Source organism: Engraulis encrasicolus, chromosome 7 (assembly GCF_034702125.1).
Source record: "Engraulis encrasicolus isolate BLACKSEA-1 chromosome 7, IST_EnEncr_1.0, whole genome shotgun sequence".
In the NCBI taxonomy this organism is placed as follows: domain Eukaryota; kingdom Metazoa; phylum Chordata; class Actinopteri; order Clupeiformes; family Engraulidae; genus Engraulis; species Engraulis encrasicolus.
Window position 1 is genome coordinate 34841548 of NC_085863.1, and position 27500 is coordinate 34869047.

Here is a 27500-nt window from a genome sequence, read left to right on the forward strand (position 1 = left end):
TCAGGAGTAACGTCTCAGCCATCTAGCCTTAATCAGACTTTTTAGGGAGCCGTGGTGGTGTAATGGTTAGGGAGTTAGAGATTAGATCACAGGGTTGCTGGTTACCTTACCTCTCCCTACACCTCCATCAATGGCTGAAGTGCCCTTGAGCGAGCCACATAACCCCACATTGCTTCAGAGACTGTAACCAATAGCTTGTAATATCTGCAAGTCACTGGATAAAAAAGCGTCAGCTAAGTGTAATGTAACGTAGTGTATTGTCTCACCTTACAAACAGACTCCAGGGTGTAGAGGGCGGTCTGGCCAGGCTCTATGATGGCCAGCACAGGCTTCTCATTGGGCAGGGAGACCCAGGATGGGGTGAGGTATCCAGGCAACCAGACCTCACTGTCTGCCGGGAGAGGGCTCTTCTCCACACCCTCCTGCTCCTTCTGTTGACACACAGACGCCGCAAAGGTAAACAACACATACAAAATTATACTGCACAAGCAGTTATTTAAAAAACAAGTACTTATATAAAAAAAATATATATATATAAAATTAAAAAAGAAAAAACTAACCCCTCTTTGCAACTGCTCTTGTTGTTCTGTATATCTCCTGTGCACTTTGTATTTGCTTGTGATGTTGGCTTGATTATGTCCTCTTTTGAAAGTCGCTTTGGTTATAAAGCGTCTGCCCAATGCAATGTAATGTAATGTAATAATGTAATTTCAAACATGGTAGATCCGTGATTCTCAAACTATGGGCCAGGGTCCACTGGTGGGCCCCGAGGTCATTTTCTAAAAATGTATATCATATTTTTGTGTATGTGTTGCAGTTGATCTATTTGAGTTTGATTGTTGATTGGGCCAGAGGTGGGCCCTGAACATTTGTGAAAATCTGGGCCCCAAGTTGGGAAAGATTGTGAACGACTGTGGAAGAGGAATGACTTGCTGACTGAATGACTGACTTGAGTGACTGACTGACTGACTGAATGACTGAATGAATTAATGAATGAAGACAGCATGTAAATATTTCAAATAAATAAACAAATAAATAAAATAAATAAATCGACAAAGGAATGATTAAATAAATCAAGACAGGCAGACACGATATGAATGCATTAGCTGCTCAACATTTCCCCATCTGTCTCCTCAAGTGCTGGAGGTTATTCAATCTTATCTAATTCACACAGCCCCGTTGACACTGACAGCAGAATAAAGAGTCATGACAGCACCATCTCTGATAACATCTAATCACTCAGATCTGATTAACTTGGCACGGCAGTGTGGAGTGGGCGTGTTGTGATGTGTGTGTGTGTGTGTGTGTGTGTGTGTGTGTGTGTGTGTGTGTGTGTGTGTGTGTGTGTGTGTGTGTGTGTGTGTGTGTGTGTGTGTGTGTGTGTGTGTGTGTGTGTGTGTGGTGACAGGGTTCTAGATGGGATACATCTCTTAAATACAACTCAACCAGGGCTTCCCTTCACCAAAGAGCCCTGATGTTGATTAGTGGGTTTGGTGTGTTTTTGAGAATGTGTATGTGTGTGTGTGAGTGTGTGGGCACGCGTGCATGTGTTGGGGTGTGTGGGGGGTCTTCAAAAGTGACAGTTCAGGCTTGTGGCCAATTGATGTGTGGGGCTTAGCTGAGTGACAGCGGTGCTGATGGCATCAGGCTGTCAGTCAATGGGTGACAGGCGGGGAGAGAGGGAGAGAAAGAGAGAGAGAGAGAGAGAGAGACAGAGAGACAGAGAGACAGAGGGGTGGAGCCCCACGTGTTATGAATGGCACTCAGGACACAAAAGAATGGAGAGGAAAAGAGGGCAGATTGAGATAGATAGAGAGATAGAGAGAGGGGGGTTGAAAAAAAATTAGAATGACAAAAAACAATGGGGGGTTGGTGGGTGGTGTTGTCCAGAGTGGTGTCATGGATAACATTCAAGATACAAATTAACGGAGAGTGTGATGGAACGAGTCAGAGAAAGACGAAGAGAAATAGAGACAGGAAAAAAAAAGTAGCAAAACAGCAAGCAGCAAAACGAAAAAAAAAAAAAAAAAGAAAAAGAAGAAAAAGTGAAGTGTCAGTAGTGAGGAACCAGGGCTATGTAGTGCCTGGGCTTGCGTGCCTGCGTGCGTGTGTGTGTGCCTGCTTGCATAGTGTGTGTCCTGTACTGTACGTGTAGCATGGTGAAGACAGCCTGGCTAGCAGCCCTCCCTCCTGAGTCCTCGTTTGTCACCCAGTGTGCGTGTGCGTGTGTGTGTGTGTGCCTGCGTGCATACCTGCGTGCATAGTGTGTGTATGAGTTGTGCGTGCCTGCGTGCGTGTGTGCCTGCGTGCATGCCTGCATAGTGTGTGTCCTGTACGTGTAGCATGGTGAAGACAGCCTGGCTAGCAGCCCTCCCTCCCTCCTGAGTCCTCGTTTGTCACCCTGCCCAGCCTGCTGTCACCACCCGTCTGCTGCCTGCTCTCGATAAGCCCTCCCGCGCTCCCTCCCTCGCCTCGCACCCCTATCACATGACACTCAGCACCCTCTTACCCTCCATACAGCAACAGGGGTCCAGCACTGGACACACATTCTCTCTCTCACTCTCTCTATCGCTCTCTATCTTTCTTTCGATCTCCCTCTTTCTCTCTGTCTCTCTCTCTCTGTCTGTCTCCCTCTCTGTATCTCCTTCTATCTTTCTTTCTGCCTCTCTTTCTCTCTCTCTCTCTCTGTCACACACACACACACAGACACGCAAACAAACAAACAAACATGCCCCCCGCTACACACACAAAAACATGCCCACACACATACACACCTCCATGATCCATGGAGCCCACCCACAAACTTAAGACAGACTGGAGGAAGGATATGGATATGCACACACACACACACACACACACACGTACACACGTACACACACACACGCACACACGCACACAAACACACACACACGTACATGTTCAAACACACACACACACACACACACACACACACACACACACACACACACACACACACACACACACACACACACACACACACACACACACACACACACACAGGCCCACAAACTCCTGTACCATCTGTCTGCACTTTTGGGGCTGAGATGGATGTGTCTGGTGTGGATATGGAGGCAAAGGGGGGTGAGGGGGGGTGGGGGTGGACTCCAACTCCTTCTGGTTGTAAAACGGCCGAGGTCCAAACTCACTCTGACAGTAGTCTCTTGACTACTATACTGCCTTAGCCGCCACACAGGCCCCAAGAAATGGAAACAGAGAGAAATAGAGATAGATAGAGGTCTGTGTGTACGTGTGTGTACGTGTGTGTACGTGTGTGTGTGTGTGTGAGAGAGAGAGAGAGAGAGAGAGAGAGAGAGAGAGAGAGAGACAGACAGACAGACAGACAGACAGAGAGAGAGAGAGAGAGAGAGAGAGAGAGAGAGAGAGAGAGAGACAGACAGACAGAGAGAGAGAGAGAGAGAGAGAGAGAGAGAGAGAGAGAGAGAGAGAGAGAGAGAGAGAGAGAAAGAGAAGGAGAATGAAGATAGAAAGAAAAGAGAAACCTAAGAAAAGAAAAACCCAAGAACCCAGTTCTCAAACTCCCATGGGGAGGTGAGACGGTGCATCATCACAAAAACTCTCCCTGACTTTGAAGGATTGTGTGGTCTGTTGTGTGAGTGTGAAATAGGCTCTGTTTGTGTGTTGTGTGTGTGTGTGTGAAAACGGTGTATGATGTGTGTGTGTGTGTGTGTGTGTGTGTGTGTGTGTGTGTGTGTGTGTGTGTGTGTGTGTGTGAGTGTGTGTATTACCAACCTCTCCTGACTGTGTGTGTGTGTGTGTGTGTGTGTGTGTGTGCTTGCATGCGTGCGTGCGCGCATGTGTGTGTTCTTGTCTGTCTGTCTGTCTGTCTGTTGTTTGTGTGCATGTCCGTCTGTCTCCACTGCATTTAGCTGGCCCTGAACCTCTGCAGCAGTACACCCTGTGGTGACAGCGCTGATGGATCGTACAGCTTTGCCTTTGCAGCGCTCCTCTTACAAGGCTCGGCTGTGTGTGTGTGTGTGTGTGTGTGTGTGTGTGTGTGTGTGTGTGTGTGTGTGTGTGTGTGTGTGTGTGTGTGTGTGTGTGTGTGTGTGTCTGTGTCTGTGTCTGTGTCTGAGTTTGTGCGTGTCTTACTCTCCTTGACGGCGTCTTACAAGTCTCGGCTGTGTGTGAGTGTGTGTGTGTGTGAGTGTGTGTGTGTGTGTGTGTGTGTGTGTGTGTGTGTGTGTGTGTGTGTGTGTGTGTGTCTGTGTCTGTGTCTGTGTCTGAGTGCGTGCGTGTCTTACTCTCCTTGACGGCGTCTTACAAGGCTCGGCTGTGTGTGAGTGTGTGTGTGTGTGTGTGTGTGTGTGTGTGTGTGTGTGTGTGTGTGTGTGTGTGTGTGCGCGTGTGTGCGTGCGTGTGTGCATGGGTGCGTCTTACCAAGCTCTCCTTGACGGTGTCCTCAAACATGCGGCCCAGGTTCCTCCGCACTGGAGTGACCCCCTCCACAAACACCTGCCATGGCACAGAGGCAGCAGACACCACGTCAGATACATCAACCTGACACCAACTACACCATACCATAGACAATGTTATGACCAAAAGGTCAGCCTGATGTTAAAAGTGACAATTTCACTGTAGCCAGGTTAGTACTGTACCGCTGTAGCCTGGTATGGCCCGGAGAGGTATTATGGGCGAGAGGTATTGAAGAGCGGTATTATGAAGAGAGGTATTATGTAAGTAATACCAGCCTAGTACTGCTGCGCCTCCACTAAATATTGTATTTCAGTGTTTCCCGCAGTTTTGTTAGTCAAGGTGGTGGGGTGTTAAAAGTATATACTTTTTGGTTAAGCAATTTTGGAAATGACATTCACAACATGAAATCTTTTCAGGGGACCTAGTCAAGGTGGTAGGTGTTTCTAGTCAAGGTGGCTGCCTAAAGTGCTGGGGGGAAACCCTGTATTTCAGGATGAAAGATTTCTTTCAGCACCATTACACAGTTGCCTGTACATCAAAATCAACAAGGGCACAAAGATGAAAGGGGAAAGTATCAGGTGGAGAGGGAAATAAATGAAGAGTTTCATTGAAAAAAGGCCTAAGTGCCATTTGTTGACTTTCACATTTTATTATTAGATATGGCTGTTCAGGCGTCCTGTCATCTATGTGTGAATTCTTGCCATTCAAATATTTTGAAAAACATACTTTTTAAACCTATTTAAAATGCATTTTGCAATGCAATGCAATGTCCAATACAAAAATGTCAATTTCCCAAAATGTTTCAAAATGGATATAGGTCAATTTGCAATGAAGCTCTTCAAGGTGCTCTATCATAAATACGGATTAATACGTTATTTGAGGACTACGTAAAGGTTAAGAGTGTGTGTGTGCACGTGTGCATAGCCTACCTGGTGAGTGGCAGGTGTGCCTTTGGGCTGTGAATGACAACATGCACTTTGAGGTTCTGGTTTTCATGTGCCTACTACCAGGCTGATAGTAGCTCTGCCTTTGGCCTTATTCTACTGTATAGAGCAGGGTTGTCCAGCTCATTCCAGTCCATATCAGTGGATGTATACATTTTAGGTGGGTATATAAAGAACATTGATTGTAAATGATAGGCAAAAAATTAGTTCTCAAGTATTGAAAACCTGTAATTTTAAACACCTGCAGTAACTTTGTAATGGGCTAGAAATTTTCATTTTTTTTACACTCCCCTATACAAGTCTGGGGGCCGGATAGTGCCACTTGGTGGGCCGCATCTGGCCCCCGGGCCTTCTGTTTGACACCCCTGCTGTAGAGTTTATATTTGGTCCTATTCTCTAAGTGTTGAATTTATTTTATTTTATTTTATTAAAGGATGCCCATTAGCTTGTGCCATAGCAGTTCGCTAGTCTCCCTCCCTGGGGTCATAATTAATAGGGCTGTAAATAATCATTGAAATGTATCGATGCATCGATGTATTGGCCTGCTTTAAGAAATCGATACTGTATCGTCATGGAAGCTGTGATTTACACCCCTGCTAATTAACAGTGTAAAGTCTGCTGTGTCCATGTGCGTAGTCCTACCTGGTTGATGGTGGGTCTGCCTTTGGGCTTCTTCTTGGAGTTGGTGTCCAGCCCCCACAGGGAGGAGAACCGGCTCTTCCGCTTACTGGACGACCGCGACAGGGCCTGGCTCCTCCGACGGACCCCTCCCTCAGTACGGGCAGCCACCTGCAGTATGCAGAAACACACACACACACACACACACACACACACACACACACACACACATATCATTAAGTACAGGGAATGTTTTTTTAAGATTTTACATACAATCTGAAAAAATATTTTGCAAACAATCAGGATCAGAAGCAAACCCACTCAGAGCCCGAAATAAACATGGCAGACCACCATTTGCAGCAATGTCCCTCAGATGTACAGTCACACCCAAAACAACAACATAACAATGGCACACACTGCACTAAACACAAAAATACAAATGAGAAAGCCCAGGGCTTTCACAGTAAGTGCGCAGACTGAAACACTACATGTTATGCTTGCAAATGGATCTAAAATAAGCGTCAGCGTTCGTTTTTCGGAGTGAAGTGGAGCGCTACTACGGTATACGCAGCTGAGTTAGCGAGTTAGCGACCGTGGCTGGGTGCACTAATGACCGCGTGCTGCCTGTCGAGATGGGCTGCTTCGTTGAGATGAGCTACTTGGAGGCTGTTATCAGAGTCTGAGGTATTTTCAAAAAATATTTGTTTTTTTATGACATTATTGATAGGACAGTGAAGGAGTGACAGGAAACGAATGGGGAGAGAGAGATGTGGGGAAGAATCGGCATTGGACCCGGACCCAGATGAATCGAACCCGGGTCGCTGGCGTAGCAGCCAAGTGCCCTACCGTTAGAGACACAGTAGGGCCAGAGACTGAGCTCTACCCATAAAGGCTTCTATTATTAGTAGAACAGTGATGGGGAAAACCAAGATTCAGAAACTACAATAGTGTCCCACATATTCCAAAATATGGTTTTAGTCCGAATCCCATTACTGAACAGGTAAAACCAGGTCATTTGGAATATGTGGCACTGGATTATAAGAGATGAATCCAGGTTGCCCATCACTGGTGCAATGGCTTGGTACCGTATCTCAAAAAGTGTAAGGTGCGCGCACATCCCAAAGTAACAAATTGCTGTCGGTGCAGAATATCAAACAATGCATAAGGAGAAAAGGAGAAGAAATATTTGCACACCGCAAAAGCTCGCTTGTCGTGATTTAATGTGGAAAAAATGGCACAACATTTCGACTTGCAATATTATATATTTCTTTTCCTTTTCTCCTTGGTACCGTAGCTCCCCTTGACGAGTAGCTCATATCGACACGCCAAGCGGACTCCTGGGCTAAGCATAGCTGAGCTGTGTAGAGTGGGGAGAGTGGAGAAAATGGCCTCTTGTGAGCAGCCTGGAGCTGTGCTGCGCTGTGCCCCGCTGTGAATCGCCACTGATGCGAGCCGAGATGACGCCCTCACTGGTTATGTAGGCCAGCGAATACACAGACCAACCCACGCCTACACACATTACATGCCCACACACACACATAAATGCACGCATGCACACACACACACACGCATGCACACACACAAACGCATGCGCAGACACACACACACACACACACTCACTCACACACACACACGAGCGCGCGCGGGCGCACACGCACACACACACGCACGCACACACACACACAGGTACGCACACACACACAAATGCACATGCACACACACTTACACATATATGCACCCGCACATTGTGCACACACATGCACACTCACCACTCAAACTCGTTCACTCACTGTCACTTCAACTGAGAGATACTCACGCTTACTCACACTTCTTACACCCTCTCTCATAACACTGTCTGCTTCTCTCCCTGTCTCTTTCTGTCTCTCTCCATATCTCTGTATTACTCTATCTCTCTCACAAACACGGACAGACTCTCTCTCTCACACATACACACACACGCACAGGCACGCACACACAGACAAACACACACAGACACACACAGAGAGACACAGAGACACAGAGACACAGAGACACACACACTCTCTCTCTCTCTCTCTCTCTCTCTCTCTCTCTCTCTCTCTCTCTCTCTCTCTCTCTCTCTCTCTCTCTCTCTCTCTCTCTCTCTCTTTCTACAATGGTGTCATGGGTTCTCTTCTCTCTCACTATATGCCCTGATGCAGATGCTAGTGCAAGCTGGCATTTCTGGGTTAATATGTACTCTTGAACTGAAGCGCACTGGGCCTGGCATGACAGTAGAGTAGGTGACTACAGTATGTAGCCCATACATACATACATACATTCATTACAGATACGGCGCCTACATAATCAGGGCCGCTGACAACTTTGGCAGGGCCCGAGACAAAAGCTATCTGAAAGAGCCCTCCCTGCTCAATACATGCAATGTACATGCACATAGTGCGGGCCCAATTCTGGTCCTCCTCTCTCTATGGGCCAGGGACAACTGACCCCTTTGTCCCTCCTCCCCCCGTCAACTTCCCTGCCCCCACAATGCTGTGTGATCACACACTGACTCTTAATCATAATGTCCTCAGGGCCACATCATGGCTATTCATGCATACATATGGCTCCCACATAGTGGGCTACTGGGTTTACGAGTCTTCCTGGTCACATGGGAAGTTACATAAAGCCAGGCCATACTTACTATAGGCTATGGAAAGACAAATAGTGCAAGACAGCACATGTGTGTATGCATGGTCGTATGTAAAGTTAGATAAAGCGATACAGTAGAAGCCTTACTATAGGCTATGGAAAGCCATGTGCAAGACAGCACGTGTCTATGCATGGTCGTATGTTAAGTTAGGTAAAGCCATATTTCAGAACCCTTACCATAGACTAAGCAAAAACTCACTGTGAGGTCATATGTGGAGTTCAAAAAGTGCAGGACATTGCACAGTAGTATGTGTTTTTGCTGTTATAATGCAACATTATGCCTGAGGTAGAAGCCATTACAAAAAAAAACACAAGTTTATTGATTAGTCGGTTTCAGCCCTTTTGTGAGAACTCTGTTAAGGCGTATTTGTGGTTTTAAGTCAATTAGCTGCTATGCCCCCAAGGAGAGAGAGAGTGAGTGAATGCACAGTCAAGCACTCTGATGCTCTTTGTCCTCTCTCTCTCTCTCTCTCTCTCTCTCTCTCTCTCTCTCTCTCTCTCTCTCTCTCTCTCTCACACACTCACACACACACACACACACACACACACACACACACACACACTCACACACACACACACACACACACACACACACACACACATTCACTCACTCATTCAAACCTCAAACTTTCGCTCCCTTTGTCTCTGTTCTCTCTCTCCCTCCCTATCTCCCTCTCATCTGTCTTGGTCAGAGGAACTTGCTCTTGTTTGCAGCAGTCTCCCCAAAATCACATGCTCTTTCTCTCTCTCTCTCTCTCTCTCTCTCTCTCTCTCTCTCTCTCTCATTCATTCAAATCTCAAACTCTCGCTCCTTTTCTGTCCTTGTCATCTGTCTTCATTAGAGGAACCTGTTCTTTGTTTGCAGCAGCCTTCCCAACATTACCAACTCTCTGTCTCTGTCTATCTCTCCGTCTCTCCGTCTCTCCATCTCTCCGTCTCTCTCTCTCTCTCTCTCTCTCTCTCTCTCTCTCTCTCTCTCTCTCTCTCTCGGTCCCTGTCATTCTGGCATCCTTCCCTAAGTAACGCAGGTGCCAGGTGCTGGGTGCATGGCCCCTTGTTCCTTGTCACTCCTCGAGGCCATTCACCTGCCAACTACGATGATGCAACTTCTTCCATTCCTCCATTCTGCACATTCTGTGTTCGTTGTGTGTTGTGTGTTTCGGAGAGCAAGAGAGGAACGCCACAGAGTCACATTTGCGACTGACAGCTCGCAATGTGGAGTATGTTGACAAGAAGTCAGTGAAGAGGAGGGTAAAGAGTACACAGCGTCCTTTGGAATGTTGGAATGTTTTCATGTAATTCTGAGTTTGGTTTTTAATTGTAGTTGAATGAATATTTGTTTTGTGCGGGATGTGATGTATGTATGTATGTGTGTGTGTGTGTGTGTACTTGTGTGTGTGTGTGTGTGGTGTGTGCATGCATGTATGCGTGCGTGCATGTGTGTGCGCGTAGTGTGTGTGTGCGTGTGTGTCATAGGCTTTGCGGCACCATATTGTCTTCTTTGTGCAACCATGTGTGTGAGTTTCTACATGCAGGCAGGTGCTTGTGTGGGTGTCCTGTCTTTATTCAGTGCTCAAAAAAAGAAGTGGCATTGTGTGTGCGTGCGCGTGCGTGCGCGTGCGTGCGCGCGCGTGCGTGCGCGCGAGTGTGTGTGTGGTGTGTGTGTGTGTTACTTTTGGGTGTGTCCGTGTGTAAATCTGGTGGCTTTAGCAAAGCCAGTTCTCTTACCAGCGTGAGACTAAGGTCAGTAGGCGCTTCTGTTTGTGTATGTGTGTGTGTGTGTGCGTGCGTGCATGCGTTCGTGCATGTGTGCGTGCATGTGCGTGTGTGTGCTACAGTACCACTTCTTATCCATGCATGATGGAAGGAGTTGTGAGGCAAAGACCAGTGTGTTTGTGTGTGTGTGTGTGTGTGTGTGTGTGTGTCATAGCCGTGGGAAGTAGGGGTGCAGGGGGTGCGGCCGCACCCCCTGCTGTGGGAACTAGCGGTGCAATGGGTTACAAGCACAATAACTTTTCTGACCATTTTCAGCCCCCATAGGGTAGCCAGACGTCCGTCATTCGGACACTGATTAAAATGCATTAAAATGCATTAAAATGCAGGAAATTGCATCGAAGACACACATTTTCTTGGGGGAGGACCCCAAAAGCCCCCGTGCAAAAAATGCCTGCACCCCCTGCACCCCTGCACCCCCTGTCACAGACGAGTTCCCACGGCTCTGGTGTGTGTGTGTGTGTGTGTGTGTGTATTACAGTATCATTCTTTTACCATGGAAGGGGTCGTGAGCAAAAGGCCAGTGTCTGTGTATGTGTGTGTGTGAGAGAGAAGGAGTGTGTGTGTGTGAGAGAGAAAGTGTGTGTGTGTGTGTGTGTTTGTGAGCGTGCGTGCATTTGTGTGTGTGTGAGCGCACCTTTGCGTTTGTGTGTGCATGTATTTGTGCTTGTGTGTTCGATTTAAAATCTCTCACCAGTGCGTGGAAGGAGGAGACGGAGAAGATGGCGAGGCGGCCCATGGCGTGCTTGGTGGGGCGGGAGGCGAAGGCCAGCAGCCGCTTGGGGTTGGGCAGCTCGCCCCCCTGCAGGCTCGCCAGGTAGCAGCGGAACCGGAACAGGTCCACATGGAAACGCTCCAGGTTCTGCTCCCACAGAAAGATCTGGAATAAAAAGAGAGGGAAGGAGGAAGATAGGTATTATGGGAGGTGTTATGCTTTATGGGAGGTATTATGCTTTTATTAAAGACCATTTTTATGAGGAAAATAAAGCAGACATCACAAATGCTATGCTCTCAACAGTCTTTTGACTGTTGCCTTGCCTGTTTTTTAGACGCAGGCAAAATGTGACAATAAAAAGATTATTGTGTGCATATACGTAAATATTGTGGACTTTATATTCTTCATGAATATAGGCCTGATCTGTGGTACCTCACACAGATTTCAGACAAGGAGGTTTGCAGAGAAGAATGTAGAAGTACTTAATGTAATCACAACAGTAATGATGGTAAGCTATTACAAACCATTAGTGTTGTAATTACATGGGTAAGAGAGCTTCTTCTACTTCATACAACTCTGAAGGTTTGTGTGTCTTGTTTCCCCCCCATGCATACTGAACTTAGTCCACATTAAGATCTGTCTGGTCAGTAAGTCAAATGACAGAGAGGGATGCACCCTCACAATATGCTGCTGCCAAGCACAAGATTCCCGTTGTGCATTTCTGGAAAACGTAGTTGTTAGCAGTTAGCAACTTCGGTAGTTGCCAATGGGAAATTGCATTGCAACCAACAAATTAGCTAGCTTAACATAGTTAGAAACTACGCTTTCCGGGAAATGCACCCCAGACTTGCAAAAAAGCCTTCTGTGAAATGGGGATGGCTATGGGAATGAAATCTGAGTCTTAAAGCAAAATAAAACAAGAAAAGAAGAATGTGTGGCTTTTATTGCTTTTGAAGTTTGGGGAGTGAATCAATAACGGTGGATTTCTGCATTGTGAGTTTTTATTGAATGATTAAGAGTGGAACAAGCACACACAGCAAACAGAAGTGTTTCTTAGCAGTCCTCCTACAGAGCACTCCAACCCAAAGCCTGTTTTAGAAACAGAGTAGGAGGCTGTAGCGCCACTCCAATAATTACAACAACAGTGCTGTACTGTATAACATATAACAGCCATTGAACACACTCTTGCAAGAACTGAAGAGATTTCTGCTCACAAAAGAAAATCATTTGTAAATTGGGTTTACAAAACAAAGTCACACATACAGTATATGCACTGCGCACAAACACAACATCTTTGAATACAAGTTCTGCTCACAAAGAAAAAAACAATTCTAGATGTGTTTACAAAACAGAAGAGAGCACACACAGGCGCGCGCACACACACACATGTACAGACGCACTCACACATACCGGTGCACATACTTCACACGCACACACGCCTTTAATACACTTCTGCTCACAAAGAAAAACATCTGTGTATCGGGTTTAAATAACAGTCACAGGCACACACATGCATGCACACACACGCATGCACACACTCACACACACACACACACACACACACACACACACACACACACACACACACACACACACACACACACACACACACACACCTGGCACACTTTACACGAACACACACACACACACACACACACACACACACACACACACACACACCTGGCACACTTTACACGAACACACACACACACTCTTTAAATACATGGTACATAAGCAGTCCGTGTTCATACTAGGGGGCAAAAGCGCACAAGCACAACAGCTCCCAGCAGAGTCCCGGCACGCCTCGGATCTGAGCAAACACAAAAGCCGAGCGGTTAACGCGGCCATTATCTAAAACACTCCGGATCTCCCACAGATTAGGGAAAAGTGAACACTGCCATTAGACCTGCTCCCACAGCTCCCACACACACACACACATACACACATACACACTCCTACAGCACAAACACACAAACACACACACGCGCACACAACACACGCACGCACACATACACACACACACAGCACAAACACAAACACAAACACAAACACAAACACACACACACACACACACACACACACACACACACACACACTCCCACAGCACAAACACATGCACACACATGCATGCGCACACACACACACTCCCACAGCACAAACACATGCACACACATGCATGCGCACACACACACACACACACACACACACACACACACACACACACACACACACACACACACACACACACACACACACACACAGGCTTGGGAGTACAATGGTGCCCCCCCCAAAAAAGACAGGACTGAACCATTCCTTTTTCAAGGCCTTACTTCGAAAAGAAGGAATCCCACATTTTTTTCGGGCCGTTTTTTAAAATTATTATTATTGTTTACACTGAAACACCCAACGGCAGTTTTTTCTTAAACTGGAGTTTCTTCAGATGGAGTGTGAAGCATTTTGAGCTCCAGAAAAGCCCTGTGGCTTCCTCGTAGTCTTATGTAATTACGAGTTTGGCCTCTCGTTACTTAGCAGGGAAGCCAATAGGGGTGGGGACAAAGGGGTCAGCTATCCCAGGCCCAGGGACCCTGGCAGGGAGAGAGGGGCCCTAGAATTGTATCCTTATCACATTTATTGGGGTAAAAGACTTTTTTGGGGGGGCTAAGACGTCAGGTGGAGGAGCGGCATTTAATGCCCATAAATGAATTATTAATATGTGGTTGATTTGCTGCAAAGAATATGTTTGGTAAGGGTTGCTTTTATATTCATTTCTCCCAGGCCCGGCCAAAGCTGTTAGCGGGCCTGCTCATGAGTGCCACACACACTTCCAAGCTCTTGAGCTCTCTCAATGGTGGCATGCAAGAGAGGGATTGTCTGCGGGAGCTTTGGGTGCATGTAGGCCCCACACACCTGCGTGTAGCTGGTACACACCTGTGTTTAGCTGGTACATTGAGTGGCCTCTTACTGCAGATGGGGTCGCCGGCGGGCCTATTATCAATTTGCTGGAAAAAGTCAAGTACATCATATAACAACTTTGCTATGACAGTACCGAGAGCTTTACAATTTTAGTGACAGTAAGGTTATAACATAGGCTCTGCGCTAAGGGGTTAAACACATGACAGACAATTTTTTTAATGGAGGTATAAGTCAAATGTCTTTGTCCAGCCCGAGGCGGGATTGTCATGTGTGCTGGGCCATAATTCACCCAGATATGGCTTCGTTCTTTGACATGGATGGTAATTACTTTGGTTGTGATTTGAATTTTCTGAAACAAGCTTTTTTTTGTTCTGTGCACATCTACCATTATATTGATTAGGGCTGCCCCAACTATTCAAAGTAATCGATTACATTGGTTGCATAAATAAGTCTACGTGTTCAACATACCGTTGATTACGTGCTTTGCACAAAAAAGAAAAAAGAAAAAAGAAAAAGTGATTTGTGCAAGCCACGAGGTAGACGTGCTAAACAGAAGCGAAGAAAATGGCAGAGGCTGAAAGCCTGAGGGTTTCAGTGTCAGACGAATATGAAGGTGCAGTGGCACCACTAATCAGCCCAATGGAAAAAAGTGATTTGTGCGAGCCGCGAGGTAGCCTACGTGCTGAAAACAGAAGTGGAGAAAATGACAGGGGCTGCACGTCCGAGAGTGTCAGTGTCAAAGATGAAGGTAACAGTGGCACCACTTATCAGCCCAATAAACTGACAAAGACATCTAAAGTGTGGCGTTATTTTAAAGACAAGGCACAAGACCTGGTTGTGTTTCTGTAGGAGACAATATTTATTGAGGAAGTGAAAGTTTTTCAGATCGAGACGCGCGGTATATTTCACACTGTTTTATATTGTCGCTATGCTGGCGGCGTGCATAGCAACGACAGGGAGATAAAGCAATGATTCGTAATGTGCCTGTTATAGACGCAATATTCAACACCTTTAGGGTGACAGTGGTCGGGGTGTTTGTAGAAGAGCTTGTATACAAAGTTAAAAAGTAAATGAAGACAACAGAAGTGTGCATATTCCGGCCAACAGCGTGAGATGTGGAGGAGTGAGAGGAATGCATGCCTGATTCAGAAAGGTCTCTTCCCTTCTCCTCCACGGACGGTGCACGAAGTTCACCTCGCACTATTCAATATTGTTTGTGCCGACTGCTGGTCTAAATAAATAGTAATATTATTCTAATAATATAATAAGTCATAATTATGTCGTGCTGCAATTACTAACTGGGTCTATATTAGCGACAGAAAGGGGATAGCGCGTTATTAGGGACCAGCTGGGTTTTGGTGCGTCAACAGAATGACATGGACAGAGTATCCTCGACGTTCTTTCCTTGCAGGCTACTCATAAAATCTCTGGTAGCCTTTATAACCATAGTGGCCCATATTTGTTTCCACTCTCCTAATACTGTATAACTTGGGCCTCTTTATACATCAGTAAATGTAGGCTAATAAGCTTACTTGATTTGAACTGAAACAAATAGATAGGCCTATTATATTAGGCCTGTATGTATTATAGTCTATGACTCATTTATACAATGTCCCATTTTTTTCTTTTTTCTTTTTATTTTTATTTTTTGGAAATCATTGTCCTAATAGGCCCTAGGTGCACTCTGCTTTATTTGTCTGTTATTTTTCAGGTCAAAATTAAGTGGCATATCACAGTTTTTCCCTTCCAAAAAAAATAAAAAATAATCGCGACTATTCGAAAAAAATAGTTGATAGAATAATCGGGAGGAAAATAATCTTTAGGGACAGCCCTAATATTCAGACATACTTACGTAGGTATCTGAGAAAAATGCTGCTCAAACTCACAAGGGCGTAACAAAGATATAAACAGCAGAAAGAAAAAGTGGGAAAACAACAGGCAGTTGGAAAAACAAAGCGTTATGGAGCTGTGTGAAGTGATCTCAACAGAAAAGCGCGTGTGTATGGGAATGTTGATGTCCCAGGAGACCAATTACAATATGGTACTCTATAGCCACTTCCTCTCTTGGGGGTTCTCCCTTGTAAAAGTACACTTTTTTGTCACGCAAATGCATACTCATCCTAAGACACACACAAACACATGTACAGTACACGCACACACACACACAAGTAGACACACACATACGCACGAACACACACACATACCCACACACACACACACACACAGAAACATGCACGCCCGCACGCACACACGCGTGTACACACACACACACACACACACACACACACACACACACACACACACACACACACACACACACACACACACACTCCTCACCTGTTCCAGAATGGTCTTCCTCTTCTTGTTGTCCGAGACGGCTGACAGCTGCATGTCCCCCATCTTCTTCATCTTCTCGTCCATGTCTATCTTCTGCTCCAGCTTCTTGATCTCGCCGCGCAGCAGCCTCACCGTGTCCTCGCGGTGGTGTTGCCGGGCGACCGCCGCCGCGCAAGCCGAGTGGATCGCCGTGATCCAGTTCTCCAGCTCTGTCTGGCCCGACGTCTGGAGGAGAGGAGACAAGACACAGAGCAGATGAAGACATAGACAAGAAATACACACCAAACACACACACACACACACACACACACACACACACACACACACACACACACACACACACACACACACACACACACACACACACACACACACACAGATGCATACATATACAGAGGCATAGTAGATATGCAGACACATAAAGATACAAATGTATAAAAAGGCACACACACACACACACGCACTCACCCAGGCACGCACGCACGCACGCACACACACACACACACACACACACACACACACACACGCACTCACCCAGGCACGCACGCACGCACGCATGCACGCACGCACGCACGCACACACACACACACACACACACACACACACACACACACACACACGCACGCATATATGCACACATACACACATACAGATGCAGACGCAAACAGATATAAGGGTTAAAAAAAGACACACAGACACAAACACAATAGATGCGCACACACATACACAAAAACAAAGATGCAAACAGGTACAGAGTTTAAAAAGACACACACATATACAAAGACAAACACAGCCACACCCACACATGCACACAAAGACAGACACAGACATGGACACACTGAAATAATTCACCTGGGAAAAAAGACGACTAAATGTACCTTATGAATTGCAAATTAGTGTGTTTAACAGGGTTGATAGTGGACATGAGTGGGGGAGGGGGAGATGGTACTATGAACCTTTTAACGAGCGAGGCTACTCAAGAAACAGCCATTAGAATAAATTAAAAAATTAAAACCAAAAATTAAATTAGTGTGTCTGACAGGGTTGACTGTGGGTTGGGGGATGATGGGACTGAACCTTTTTTTGTCAAGGGAGGCCAGTTAAGCACCTGTCATTACAATAATATTGCAATTTACTTCAGCTTGTATTTAACAGAATCCTACTTAATCAAAAACACCATGATGTCCATGCATACGATGTGCACATCAGGGACCTAATTCCACTGTGATTTCATTTGAATAGTCAATGAGGCTGAACGAGCAATAGATCACTGGTGACAACATTATGACGTGCTCTTTAAAAAAAAGGAGACAACAGAACAATAGGTGTCAGAATAGACAGTACCACATCTGCTAAAGGTTATACACGTCTATCTGTCTTCCCCAGAGTCACCGTGCCTAATGTGCCAAAGCGTATAATATGCAAATTGATATATTATGTATATATATTCCGATATTTCTGTAATGTTGTATATAATGATCGAGAGTTTAGCCACCATTATGCACTGCTGGATGTTTTCATTACATGCCTAATGACATTTAGAGATGTACACATGCACACTGAATGTGATTATAACACACCAATGGCTCCTGACTGTGAGTGTGTGAAATCACATGACAGGAACAAGATGGGACATTCTGTTATAATAAGCAATAACTGCAGCTATTACATCTCGAATCTTCCATCTGTCCCAAAGGGACATCATAACTTACCTAACAACGTTATCTTTTATATTGAAATATAATGTGCATAATGCATGTTTGATTAGCAATAGGCCGTGGTAGGGGCGCCAGCCTAACAATATAGTGTTGAGTGCTTTTTGAACCTGAGTATCCAGGAAAAGCCCAGCCGCATAGTGCCGCTTACAGCTTGGCCAAGTCCCAGGACAAAATAATGTGAAAGGGCCCACTTCTCAATGCATACAATGTAATAGGGTAATAGCCCCAGGTCTGGGCTCCTCTCTCCTTGCCCCCCCATACCCCCCCCCCCCCCCCCCGACACCCCTCCACACACACACACACACACACACTCATGCACACCGACACACATGTACAGAAACACACACAGACACACAGACACAGACACAGACACAGACACAGATACACACACACACACACACACACACACACACACACACACACACACACACACACACACACACACACACACACACACACACACACACACACACAACCCTCGTTGATGGGCGTGCAGATGTAGACCCCATTTTACCTGGAAGAGAAAGGCGTCTCCAAGTGCGTTACTCAGGCAGAAAACGAAATCCTTCTTCGGGTGCTCCGGGACGGCCTGCACGATGCTGTTCTCCACCCAGACGGCGTGCTTTGGAATGCTGTTGTGGTCGATACCTGAGCGCCCGTCTGTCTCGTAGAAGAAGAGCGTGCACCCTGGAAAAAAGACACAATGATATTTCTCATCAAACACGTGCGGTAGCTTCTTACTGCAGATGGGCCCGTCAACGGGCCTATTCAATCTTTGCCGAAATCACTCAACTACATTATAACAACAATGTTGCTACATTGCAACATTGACAATGCAGAGAGTCATAAGTAACTGATTAAAACTTGATCATTACCATTTTTGTGACAATAAGGTTATAAAAGAGGCTCTGCCCTAAGGGTTACTGCATGGTATGCCATTAATGTATGCATGTTAAAATGACATAAAAGATACAATATGTTTTACTGTCAAATGTAAAATAACACCTGGAAAATACACAGTGACATGCATCAGCAAACAAGATCTCCACGCTCCTACATTTCACTTTGTGGTGCATTGACAGGAGAGGACTACACTATAAAAATGCAGTGTTAATTCAACACTGTTCTTAGGATATATGGTTCCATTTGATTTTAGTGCAAAGTTCAACTCTGAGTGTTGAGTTAACATTGAAGGGCAATATATGCTCTAAAACAGGGTTAAATTCATCTCTCTAAGTGGTAATTCAATACTCAAAGGATTTGAATTAAGACTACATCGGTTGGAACCATATGCTCAGAATAGCGTTGAATTAACACTCCATTTGTACTGTGTAGTTTAAGCAGTAAAGGAGGTTTGACAGGGCAGCTCAGATGTGAAAAAAATGATTTTATATAATGTGCCAAAGGTCTAATGTTTCCACAGAAGCCCTTTACCACCTTTTATACAAAGCAAGCATGTCTTATAAAAAGAATATATATATTTTTTTTAAATCCCACTGTACTGTACAGCATCATGCGCTTCAACCACAAGACAACCAAGCCACTAAGGACTGGTGGTGTCATTTCATTCTGATGTGCTTTTCAAATGACATTGAAGTATGAGCCTTTTCATTTCAATTCAATACCCCATCATGCCTCCTTTTGTTTACCCAGTCAAGATAAACAAGAGAGGCCTGATGGGCTGCTGGCCCGCCTCAAGGAGGGAAATGAAAAACATCACGCAACGCCGCTGACAGCCTTCACTGGGCCCAGGACAAACCCATCTGAAAGGGCCCCCCACCCAATACATTCAATGTACCCGGTAATTAGGAACTCAATTCTGGGCCCCCTATCCCCCAGTGCCCGGGACAACTGACACCTTTGTCCCCTCTTGTCTGTGTCCCTGACATCACGCATGCAGGTGGATATGAAGCAGCCAGCATGTCAATTCATCTCTGCCTTCCCGACAGCCCCCAGCACGAGACGAGAGACAGATGCATACACACACAGGGCACGAGAAGGAGGAAAATGAGCAGGAGGAGGAGGAGGAGGAGGAGGAGAAACAGAGAAGAGCGGTAGAAAGTAATGTGATATTAAGCAGACAGGGGTCAAGTCAGATTAGCTGAAATAGACAGCACAAGGTCTGCACACGGTACGCACGCATGCATGAAGAATTAACTCGATTATACATTTGGCAGAACGGGCATAAACAGGAATGCCATGCATAGATGTTTATTGTTTTCCTTCCCTTCTCTCTCCCTCTTCCCACAGTGATAGCGGGGTGGTCTGCTGCGGTTTATTGCGAGACATAATTTAAGTGGAATGGCCGATAAAATTAGATTTCAAACTGGAAAGCCTTGAGGAAGTGCACAAACCACTTAAGTGCTGTGAATCAAAGGGCTCCAGGGGCTAGGTAGGAGGCGGACTTTCCATTAGGCACACCTAGGCAAATGCCAAGGGCCCTGCCAAAAATCTGTCTTCCATTGGGGCCCCAACTGTCTCACCAGTTGCAGTTAACACACAGAAAAGTAGGCAACACAGAATTGTATGTCTATATACTGTCTTTTTAGGGGTCCATGTTGATATTTCGCCTAGGGCCCCAAAATGGCTAGATCCGGCCCGGGGGTTAGGAGGCCCGTGGTTATGATGATGAGATTAGAGTGTGTTAAGGGAAAGGGGAAGTAAACACAGGTGCATGATGGGTCTTGGGCTTCTTCATCCCTGGGTGCATTCCAATATGCAACCTTGCGTCCTCCACTTGGGCTTGTGGCCTCACCTTTTGCTGATGCCCCACCTCCGTGGAGAAAACAATTACATTTCCCCGCTGTCAGCCTAGCTAAAACACTTTTTGGGGGACTATTCTTCATTTACCATCATGTTTGAAAATGAGAAAATCATTTTACAATTGAGCTTTTGCGAGATATTGAAATATAATACTGTTGTCAGTGATGCCATCACAACGTATTACTTCCTGAGAGGCCACAAGCACAAGTGGAAGACGCAAGGTCGGAAAGCACAAACAGTGTGTCACGTCCAATGGTGTTATACGGGTGGTACATTTTCATTCCAGGACTACCAGGACTTGACCTTCGGGTCCTTCAAGAGAAATCTAATTTGCTATAGTGTATGCTTGTGCCCATCAACCTGGATCTTCTTCACAATGAGGTTGCTTTGTAGAGATGAATAGGATTCAAGCTCAACATGGATAAAAAAACATGCATTATCATTATACCAATGGATGTTGGACAGTCAATATGCACAATGTAATCCAGGAAGACGTGATGAAGTAGTTTTTCATAATGCTATATATGCTAGACCTTCTCCAGACAGACAGACAGACACACACACACAAACACACACAGGAAGATGGAAAGACAGCCAGGCAGGCTGATGGACAGACAGACAGACAGACAGACAGACAGACAGACAGACAGACAGACAGACAGACAGACAGACACACACGCGCGCGCGCGCGTAATAGAGGCCAACTAGCAGAATGTAGGGGGCGGTTGCGTTGGCAAACCAACCTTTCAGAGACACCCAGTAGCGCTTCCACTTGCGCCGGGCGGCCGGCTCCACCTTCTTGTTCTTCTTGTGCACCAGGAAGTTCTTGACGGCGAGCGCGCCGGCCTTGCGGACTGTGCCCTGGGCGGCGTTGAGCAGCGCCGCGTCTGATTGGTAGACGGAGCTGAGCGTGCCGCTGCTGCGCCCGTCGCTGCCCGCCCCCGAGCCGGCCTCCTCCAGCGAGTCCCGCGTGTGCCGTGAGCTCACCTCCAGCTCCAGCTGCCGGTAGTTCTCGTACACGCCCCCCATGATGGTGTCTGCGCCGTGGGAACGCCCGCTGCCGCTGCTGCCCCCTCCACCTAAAAAAAAAATTTTTTCAAATCGTGAGTCGAATTGTAAATTCAATTCGATCCCCCCCCCACCCCCCCCCCCCCCCCCCAACCCCCAGACAATTGAATCGTAGTCCCATAATGCATGCGAGTCCCCCAGTGGAACACTGTAATAGTTGCTATAAATAATATCATGAATAAAAAAACTAGAGTAAATAAAAAATAGCCAAACAATATTCCCATTAGTTAAGAAACACATTATCTAGTCTACTCTGTGCTGTATTTAATTTGCTTCCTGCTGTAGTTGCACAGTTTTAAGGATGTAGAAACTATATCAATTTGTAAGGCAGTGCAGAGAATAGTGTGGCATGGCCCATGTCAGGGGGGCCTTGTCATGGTAAAGTTTGGGAACCACTGATCTACTGTATGGTCCAGTCCTACTTTCTTCCCCTCCCCCATCTCCGCTTTTATGAAAATATCCAAATTTTGTGAGTGAATCACCAGCCGCCAAAACTGTGCTGTTGCTGCAAACTTTGCTTCAAAGGTTTGTTAAGTCACTGTATATCAAAATTAAAGGATATTGACAATCTATGGCCCAGTCCAGCCCTACCTCCTCCCCCTCCACCGGCTCCGCTTTTATGAAAATATCCAAATTTTGTGAGTGAATCACCAGCCGCCAAAACCGCTGTTGCTGCAAACTTTGCTTCAAAGGTTTGTTAAGTCACTTTATATCACAATAAAAGGATGTTGACAGTCTATGGCCCAGACCTACCTCCTCCCCCTCCACCGCCTCCGCTATTGCTGCTGCCGCTGTCGCTGCCGGCGAACATGGATCCGCTGGCGGCCGAGTACACGGAGAAGGAGGCCGACATGGTCTTGCAGCGCCGCGACTGCAGGTCCACCTCTGCCGCCACGCCATCGATGCCGCTGTCGCCGTACTCGCTGCCGTCCTGCGCCGCAATGTTCTGGAAAGGGGTCAAGGTCAGAGCCGGTTTTACCAATAGGGAAAGTAGGCAATTGCCTAGGGCCCGACCAAATCTGCACTCTGTATGTGGTCCAAAGTCAGCATCTCTAATGGTAAATACCAGCAAAAATAATGCCAGAAGTCCTCATGTCCATATTTTGCCAAGGGGCCCCAAAATGGATAGAACCGTCACTGGTCAAGGTAAATGGGCTGAGGAATAAACTATCCCTGATAATGAAGAGATGGACACTAACATATGAATGATTATGTCACTGTTGTCTGCTATGCCACATGTTTCTTGTCTTTGTCTGCTAATGCTGAGTGAAGCATCACCAGAGAATGCTGCACACACACACACACACATGCACACACGGACGTACGCACATACACACACACACACACACACACGCATGCGCGCGCACACACACACACACACGCACACAGACAAAATTTAAAGTGGGCCCGCTGAAGAGCAGTTGAAAGTTGTGCGAGACGTTTAAAAAAAGCTGAGCCCTCTGTAGTGCATCCCCATGCTGACTTTGGGATCGCACTTGGCAACTTGGCACATTTCCACTACAAAGGCAGGCACTCACCGCAAAAACTGTGGTGGGGAAGCACTGATTTCTTCTACAGACAATATAAAAACCCACAAGGGGAGCATGTGATGGGGATTTAGAAGAACAAACCACCTTGGACAAAGCCAGAGAGAACAGATTTCTCTCATCTTCCCTTTTTTCTTTGCAGCTGCAGTAATCTGAGTGGGAGGGGTGGCTGTCTGTGTGTCTAGCTAGACTAGAGACCAGGCTGAAAGTGTCTAGATGTCATCATGAAACAGGTAGTGCTGGGATGACATTTCTTCTTTCCCTCATAAAAGTAGACACACGGGCCTATTGTGTGTGCAACCATTGTCTACTAAGTGTAGGGGACTCACTGCAGGTGCATACTACTCAAAAGGCAGGCCTCTCAGAAACATGGCCACACAGTTTGTCTATTGTCTACTGTGTTGTGTCTAGTGTGGCCATGCAAGTAGACTACACATAGCCTAGGTCATTATGGTTTTACAGTCTGAACCCAGTCTGTAGGCTATTAAGGTATTCAATTCAATATGCTCTGTAATACCAAATTCAAAATGTTTAACAATCTTACTGGGAATATTGTGTAGGCACACAATTTCAGGGTCACCTTCCATCAAACAAAATGCTATTTTGAATAATTGTCGTCCCTGTACAGAATCTAGTGTCTGTACCAATGTAGACCTCCTTGGTCTGTAGTATACACTTGCTGTGTTCAGCTCAACACGTGACAGCAGATAGCCTGAAGAAAACGGCAAATAAACAACCTGTATGGATTGGATGGTGGGGGAAGCTGCTGTCATAATCGTGCTATTGGTTTTTGCCCCTCGCGCACTGCTGTGAACAGCAGCAGGTTTTTTTTCCTTTCGTTCAAATGGTCTCTACATCCAAAACAATGCAAAGTTCAAAAGTTGACAGTACAGCATTGGCTCGCCTCAAGGATACATACCTTTTCATAGAACTAGCAGTCAAAGCAAAGGTATCAAAACATTGCATTTCCTTAGGCGATATAGCGGACAACTGACCATGGCTAAAGTATATTTGCTTGCCTCATGAAGACTATACCAGCAGACTGTACCTGTACTTTTCAATAAAATGCTTTGCAGGGGATGAACAGCAACCTGGTGAGGTAGGCTACAGCTAAGCTACACACAAATGCCTCCGTTTTTGTTGGCTAGCCTAAATGAAGATTGAATGTGTCACTCTCACCTTCAAATGAAAAATATCCTCAGACCACATGTTACTACTGAACAAGACAATGTAGAAACATAAAAAAAACCCCATTAGTTTCACTATGAAGTCAAGACTGTGTTCATCAGAAGTAGGCGACTGGGCTCGAGATTGTCCAAACAACACAGGCAGGCGTGCCGTGCGCCCTGCTGTCAAAAAGTAACATTCAACTAGCAAGCCTTGTTTATTTCAGATTATGGAGTGGGGAGCCGTGGGGACACATGTTCTTTCTTCACAAACAGCAACGCAGCCACTGCAAAATTCAACACGTAAATGCACTCTAGACCCTATCAACTATGCATTAGTTTGCAACACTAGACAAAATTGTAGCTGACTAACCTCCTTTCATATTGGAGAAAGTTAAAGCCGTCGAACTGGGAAAGACTTTTGCGGCCTGGGGCGTTACACACCATTTGTGTTTCTCAGTTCTGAATGTGTTCATCACAAGAAGGAGCGGACGATCTAGGTTGAGAAAGTAAGGCCACAGCCCTGCCAGATATTTATTGTCCACCCCTGATCCCAACTACTGTAGGAGATGAACCAGGATTTGATTGATTTATTGATTAATTTATGTGAAATCAAATAAGCTACCCCAAAATCCTTCAGATCATGACAACCCCTACTGTACAGTGGCCTAGGCCTAAATGTATAGGCTAACTAATATGTGAAAGTGTCACTTGCATGTAAAAGTAACGTGCGCGTGTGTGTGTGTGTGTGTGTGTGTGTGTGTGTGTGTGTGTGTGTGTGAGTGAGTGTGTGTGTTGGCAACCCCATACATAACCATTTAAGCATGTATAGTGATATGTAAAAAATACTTACATGTGTGGTCTGTGCCCTCCTGCCCTGCATTCTGGAGATGGGAGCCTTTTGGCTGAGCAGCCCCTCAGACAGACAGTGCGAGCGTCGACATGGGAGGGTGTACGCCCCGTACCCACCGTCCTCCTCCGTTGGGGACAGCGCCTGGTCAGGGGTCTCCATCCCCATGTCCCGTTGACCATGGCTGTCCCTACTGTACTTGTAGCGGTTGCGGTTGTGTCCCCGCAGCACCGGAGTGCTCTGTACACATAGCTCGTCCAGAGAGTTGGCCCTCTCGCCTGCCTCCCGCCCCTGTTTTCCCCCTCCTGCAAAGTCCCTGACGTCCTCGTTTTCCAGGGCGTCAATGATCTCCTCCGTGCTGGTGAGATGCTCCTGGCTCAGGTCGGACAGCGTGTCCATGCTGTCCTCACGCCACATGTCCGCCGACTTGCTCCTCTTCTTCTTGAAGCTTCCGCCGTTGCCACCGCCGCCGCCCTCCCTGGGGCCGTCACTCATTCTCTGCAGATAGGTGGCCTCCCGGGTATAGAGCCCGCTGTCCTCGTCCTCTTCTTCCTCGTCTTCGTCCTCGTCCTCCTGCACCAGCGTGTCCACGTCCGCGCTGTCCTCGGAGGCGGGTGTCACGGGGGTCATGGGGGTGAGGGTGGCGTCCCCCAGCTGGTCATGGAAGGACACCGGCCGCAGGGTCAGGGACACGTGCTCTCCCCACCTGCAGCAGAGTTAAGATAAGATGAGAAGAGATGAGATGAGATAAGATAAACCTAATTTGTCTGTTTGCACATCGATGTGTCTTGCATGACGTTTCTCCACAATCCACATATAACACAAAGGCACATATAAACACACATAAAAACACAAAATGGCCTATAAAATCTGGTCATCCAGGTCCATCTTCCAGAGGGCTCCGATTTGAACAGAAGTACCTTTTACATAATGCACGAATCAGCACACACACATGCCGAAACAAGTTGCAAGCAACAAGATTACGTAGTCATCCCAGGTGCATGCCATTGTTGCTGAAAATCTTTCCGGAGTAGCCCCTGTTCCACCACTGGAACGTTGTAATAGTCACTGAAAAAACTACTATGACAGTGGATAGGGCCTTCTTTAGTAACTTAACACATTACGACTTGGTCATTACCATTCTGGTAACAGCTATAATTTATAACTATATAAATTTAGAAATGAAAAAGTAACCAAAAAGTAGTTTATTACATTATTTTCATAATGGCAATAAATAATGAATGAAATAATTACACTGCAGTTACATGTTATACAGTGTAATTCATAGCTGTAAACAAATTACATTTTTAAAGCAACCCTCCCAAAACTGACCTTGAGGAGGAAGATGAGGTTGCCAAGGGGTCGGTGAGTTTTTCCAGCGTGGCGTCCACGCCGTTGAAGGGCTCCAGGCCGTTCTCGGCCAGTGACTGCGGGATGCTCGGCGTGCTGCTGGAACGTGTACTTGAGCTGGTCGCCTCAGTGGAGTTGCGATGCTCCTTGTTGGTTGAGGTCAAGGTGTTGGCGCGGGAGGAGGAGTGTTGGTGTTGTCGTGAGGAGGAGGAGGAGTGCTTCTTGTTGTTGTGGAGGCGCAGCGAGCGGGACATGTGCTTGCGGGAGATGTGGCCGGCGTGCGGCGTCCCGTTTGTCCCGTTGTTGTAGGCATGCTGCGACTCCCCATTCTGGCTCTCCACGTTACCCATGATTCAGTATCTGAGGGATAGAAAACCAAAAAAAACCATCACTGAGAATTATTCTATACTATTCTAGTATATTTTATTCTATTCTATTATGTTCTGGCTCAACACGTTACCCATGCTTCAGTGTCTTTGGAGCAGTATAAGACAAAACATAGAAATATATCACTGAGGATTATTCTATTGTATTCTGTTCTATTCTGCCTCTCCACATTTCCCATATTGTGTCAATGTCTTTGAGAGAGAGAGAAAAAAACATCAAATACGGC

At 46.3% G+C, this 27500-nt stretch overlaps 1 protein-coding gene and 1 long non-coding RNA gene across 3 annotated transcripts in view; one reads left to right on the top strand and one right to left on the bottom strand.

Moving 5' to 3' along the window:
• The window catches only part of tiam1a (TIAM Rac1 associated GEF 1a), an 80917-nt gene that overhangs the window by 51966 nt on the left and 1451 nt on the right, over window positions 1-27500 (bottom strand). The window contains exons 2-12 of one of the 2 annotated variants that reach the window (XM_063203307.1): window positions 26870-27247; window positions 25541-26243; window positions 22728-22920; window positions 21650-21985; window positions 18658-18830; window positions 16426-16650; window positions 11155-11340; window positions 6042-6188; window positions 5385-5411; window positions 4420-4494; window positions 267-431 (exon numbers count right to left, since the gene is read on the bottom strand). In XM_063203307.1, the coding sequence (XP_063059377.1) occupies window positions 267-431; window positions 4420-4494; window positions 5385-5411; window positions 6042-6188; window positions 11155-11340; window positions 16426-16650; window positions 18658-18830; window positions 21650-21985; window positions 22728-22920; window positions 25541-26243; window positions 26870-27237 (2598 nt within the window). In that variant the 5' untranslated portion in view covers window positions 27238-27247. The remainder of the gene's footprint in view (window positions 1-266; window positions 432-4419; window positions 4495-5384; window positions 5412-6041; window positions 6189-11154; window positions 11341-16425; window positions 16651-18657; window positions 18831-21649; window positions 21986-22727; window positions 22921-25540; window positions 26244-26869; window positions 27248-27500) is intronic. The other variant, XM_063203308.1, reaches the window with a different exon arrangement.
• LOC134452748 (uncharacterized) overlaps window positions 24448-27500 on the top strand; it is a 14579-nt gene continuing 11526 nt past the window's right edge. The window contains exon 1 of the long non-coding RNA XR_010035513.1: window positions 24448-24620. This is a non-coding gene — a long non-coding RNA (uncharacterized LOC134452748). The remainder of the gene's footprint in view (window positions 24621-27500) is intronic.